This window comes from Taurulus bubalis, assembly GCF_910589615.1.
Source record: "Taurulus bubalis genome assembly, chromosome: 18".
Lineage (NCBI taxonomy): Eukaryota > Metazoa > Chordata > Actinopteri > Perciformes > Cottidae > Taurulus > Taurulus bubalis.
In genome coordinates, this window is record NC_136606.1 from 2302603 (window position 1) to 2307602 (window position 5000).

At 38.9% G+C, this 5000-nt stretch overlaps 1 protein-coding gene across 1 annotated transcript in view; it reads right to left on the minus strand.

The window, feature by feature from the left end:
- map7d2b (MAP7 domain containing 2b) overlaps positions 1 to 5000 on the minus strand; it is a gene marked incomplete at both ends in the record, with an annotated part of 25520 nt that overhangs the window by 9943 nt on the left and 10577 nt on the right. Inside the window, one exon of the mRNA XM_079234184.1 lies at positions 3646 to 3732. Coding sequence (XP_079090310.1) covers positions 3646 to 3732 — 87 coding nt within the window. The remainder of the gene's footprint in view (positions 1 to 3645; positions 3733 to 5000) is intronic.

Here is a 5000-nt window from a genome sequence, read left to right on the forward strand (position 1 = left end):
ATGGATTTCTGCAGCGGCTGCTCCTGAAATACCGACTGGGATGATTGGAAATGTGCGTGTGTGTTGTGTGTGTGTGTGTGTGTGTGTGTGTGTGTGTGTGTGTGTGCGTGTGTTTGTTGATCTGATCATGGTGGGGTGTAATAAGTTTTACAGACAGCTACAGGGTGAATGTCTGGTATGATATTTGGTGTGTGTGTGTGTGTGTGTGTGTGTGTGTGTGTGTGTGTGTGTGTGTGTGTGTGTGTGTGTGGCTCCCTGTGGAGAATGATATGTCTGCATCACTAAACACGGCCCTGGGCCAGGAAGACAGGAAGTGGAGCAGCCCTTTGTTGTGATAAGGGTGGGGGGACTGTGTGTGTGTGGGTGTGTGTGTGTGTGTGTGTGTGTGTGTGTGTGTGTGTGTGTGTGTGTGTGTGTGTGTGTGTGTGTGTGTGTGTGTGGAGGGGGGGTGTTTTACTGCATGTAAACTGTGAACTATTGATGTAAATGATGAACAATAGCACCAGCATTTCTCTCTCTGTTACACACATATATACACTAATACACACACAAACACACATATAAATACACAAATACACGCTGAAATACACCAATGCACGCACAAATAGACACATTTCGTGTAAATATATATATATATATATAATATTCTTCCTGCTGAGAAGCAGAGATCTAATATTCCTCAGCCTGCCGGATATAACCGTCACTGCATTTCAATGTTTTAAAATGTCTTCAGCAGGTTTAGAAACCTACGGATAAAAACTAGGAAAAATAAAAATAATAATTTGCTTCACCGTATTTTTTGTCTGTTTTTCGAGACGTTTTTTTCTGCCTCATCGCCCGTCAACACAAATATATCAGAAGAAAATGAGGATTACATTTCCTTTAGCTGTCCTCAGTTTAAGAAACGTAATTAAAGAGCCTCTTTTAACACAAACCTTTGGGCTGTTTTGTTTTTTAAAAGCTTGAGAGATGATGACTCATCCAATTACTTTGAAGAAACATGACGTTTTATGGAAAAACATCATTATCACGTTAACCTCATTTTATCGCAATGTGATTATTCAACAATTTTTTTTTTTTTTAACACGATTAAAACCGTCCAGGCTCAATCTAAATTATTGTCATCTCCAGGGCCCTATTCTTCGGACGTGGTTCAACAAAGTCGAGCAAATGTCCGATAATCCAAAATTGATCGGCTAATTTGAACCCAAATCGATCAGATTATATTTATTTAAATGTGCCTGCTGGCAGCAGTATACGAATAAATATAAACTTGTGAGGATATATTTACTGTATGTGCGTATGTATCATGTACTATATGTATATACATGTATGTGTATATTACATATAACTAGGAGTTTGAATAGGTGTATGGGCGGATCAGTATGTATGTATTATTCATAATCAGAAATTCAATCAATTGAAGCAGTGAAAATAAATTGTGTGATTCTCTGTATTCTCATCACGATCACCTTAATCATGTTCGACAATAATGATATGTATGGTGTACTAATAACACTGTCATATAATTATGAGTGATTTCAACACATCCATAAGTTTCTTAAGAGCTAAATAAACTTAAGAACAGCGGCATGCAGCGGCTGACAGTCTGCGTCTGAGACGGCCGATGGGCGTGTGGTGATCAATACGGCTTGAGAAGCTCTCGTAAATAAATGATTCCTTGTCGGCAGAATCTATATCGCTGCGTACAGGAAGTCATCCTGATGTGAGAACGGATCTTGGCGATCTGAAAGAACTCTCTCCCTATAAAACTAATATCGCTCCTTCATCAATGAGGAAGTGAACTGCCTTTTTTGTCCGTGGGAGTGGCCAGTTTATCTAGTGAATTTCAGTAAGCCTGCCCGGGAGCAGGTTTACATTTTTGGCTGTGTTGCTATGGTGATTTCTCTAAACTTGCTTTGATGAACCAAAAAGCCTGACCTACGTCATCTTATCCTGAAAATGATCCGGCTAACTCAGTAAACCAGCTACGAAGAACCGGGCCCTGGTGTCCACGCATCTGCAACTTTACTTACGAGTGATGTTAATCTGACACATTACTATTATTAAACTAGACTTTATAACAACAGAGGAACCTGAAACATAACCATCTGTGTGTTTGCACCATATTTGGGCGTCGACCCGACCCCAATATCTCTGCAGACAGGAAGTCAAGACCCTTTCTACGGGTTACATATGCGTCAGTGCACCTTGTGTATGTTGTCTATGTTATGTAGGTTGTGTAGGTTGTGTATGTTGTGTATGTTGTGCATGTTGTGTATCTTGTGCATGTTGTGTAGGTTGTGCATTTGTATCTTGTGTATCGGTTGTGTACGTTGTGTATGTTGTGTACGTTGTGTATGTTGTGCATGTTGTGTATGTTGTGCATGTTGTGTATGTTGTGCATGTTGTGCATGTTGTGCATGTTGTGTATGTTGTGTATGTTGTGCATGTTGTGTATCTTGTGCATGTTGTGTATGTTGTGTATGTTGTGCATGTTGTGCATGTTGTGTATCTTGTGCATGTTGTGCATGTTGTGCATGTTGTGCATGTTGTGTATGTTGTGTATGTTGTGCATGTTGTGCATGTTGTGTATCTTGTGCATGTTGTGTAGGTTGTGCATTTGTATCTTGTGTATCGGTTGTGTACGTTGTGTATGTTGTGTATGTTGTGCATGTTGTGCATGTTGTGCATGTTGTGTACGTTGTGTATGTTGTGTACGTTGTGTATGTTGTGCATGTTGTGTATGTTGTGCATGTTGTGTATGTTGTGTATGTTGTGTATGTTGTGTATGTTGTGCATGTTGTGTATGTTGTGTATGTTGTGCATGTTGTGTATGTTGTGCATGTTGTGTATGTTGTGTATGTTGTGCATGTTGTGTATGTTGTGTATGTTGTGTATGTTGTGCATGTTGTGTATGTTGTGTATGTTGTGTATGTTGTGCATGTTGTGTATGTTGTGTATGTTGTGTATGTTGTGTATGTTGTGCATGTTGTGTATGTTGTGTATGTTGTGCATGTTGTGTATGTTGTGTATGTTGTGCATGTTGTGTATGTTGTGTATGTTGTGTATGTTGTGCATGTTGTGTATGTTGTGCATGTTGTGTATGTTGTGCATGTTGTGCATGTTGTGCATGTTGTGCATGTTGTGTAGGTTGTGCATTTGTATCTTGTGTATCGGTTGTGTACATTGTGTACATTGTGTATGTTGTGCATGTTGTGCATGTTGTACATGTTGTGTATGTTGTGTATGTTGTGTATGTTGTGTATGTTGTGCATGTTGTGCATGTTGTACATGTTGTGTATGTTGTGTATGTTGTGTATGTTGTGCATGTTGTGCATGTTGTGCATGTTGTGTATGTTGTGTATGTTGTGTATGTTGTGCATGTTGTGTATGTTGTACATGTTGTGCATGTTGTGCATGTTGTGTATGTTGTGTATGCATGTGAAGCATGTTCTGAAATGAAAGAGTAAATTGAGAGAAAAACAAGATTTTACAAGTGACACAGAACACACGTCATAAACACACTCCAGGGTGATAAAACGGTACAAAGACATGCCAAACAGCTGCAGGTGAGACAGGTGAAGGTGAGACGGGTGAGGCGGGGCGGTATGAGCGTGGCACACAGAGTCATGTGATCTGTACCGTTACGGGTTTGTCTGGCGCTGGAAGCAGGAAGCTCATTGGGCAGAGCGGAGCCAATGGCAGGGCAGGGCGGGGTCTTAGGGTTACCTGGGCAGCAGGTGAAGCAAGAGCGGAGAAAGCAAAGCGTTACACACTCATGCACACTCGTACACCTGCGTGACACAACAAACACACACACATACACAGCGGACGCACAAGATCCCCCAGCAGGAAGTGACACGTCTGAGCCTCGTTGAACAAAGATAACACAAAGATAATGCGCATAAACAAAGATAACACAAAGATAATGCGCGTAAACAAAGATAACACAAAGATAACGCGCGTAAACAAAGATAACACAAAGATAACACAAAGATAACACAAAGATAACGCGCGTAAACAAAGATAACACAAAGATAACACAAAGATAACACAAAGATAACGCGCGTAAAACAAACATAACACAAAGATAACACAAAGATAACGCGCGTAAAACAAACATAACACAAAGATAACACAAAGATAACATGCGTAAAACAAAGATAACACAAAGATAACACAAAGATAATGCGCGTAAACAAAGATAACACAAAGATAATGCACGTAAACAAAGATAACACAAAGATAATGCGCGTAAACAAAGATAACACAAAGATAATGCGCGTAAACAAAGATAGCACAAAGATAATGCGCGTAAACAAAGATAACACAAAGATAACACAAAGATAACACAAAGATAACGCGCGTAAAACAAACATAACACAAAGATAACACAAAGATAAAACAAAGATAACACAAAGATAACACAAAGATAACGCGCGTAAAACAAACATAACACAAAGATAATGCGCGTAAACAAAGATAACACAAAGATAACGCGCGTAAACAAAGATAACACAAAGATAACACAAAGATAACACAAAGATAACGCGCGTAAAACAAACATAACACAAAGATAACACAAAGATAAAACAAAGATAACACAAAGATAACACAAAGATAACACAAAGATAACGCGCGTAAAACAAACATAACACAAAGATAACACAAAGATAACACAAAGATAACATGCGTAAAACAAAGATAACACAAAGATAACACAAACATAACACAAACATAACACACGTAAATCAAAGGTAACACAAAGATAACGCGTGTAAAACAAACATAACACAAAGATAACACAAAGATAACACAAAGATTATGCGCGTAAAACAAACATAACACAAACATAACACACGTAAAACAAAGATAACACAAAGTTAACACGCGTAAATCAAAGTTAACACAAAGATAACACAAACATAACACAAAGATAACATCCACATATCAGGACTTTTAGCTTGTTTTCGGCGTCTCAAGTCTGTTTTCGCTCC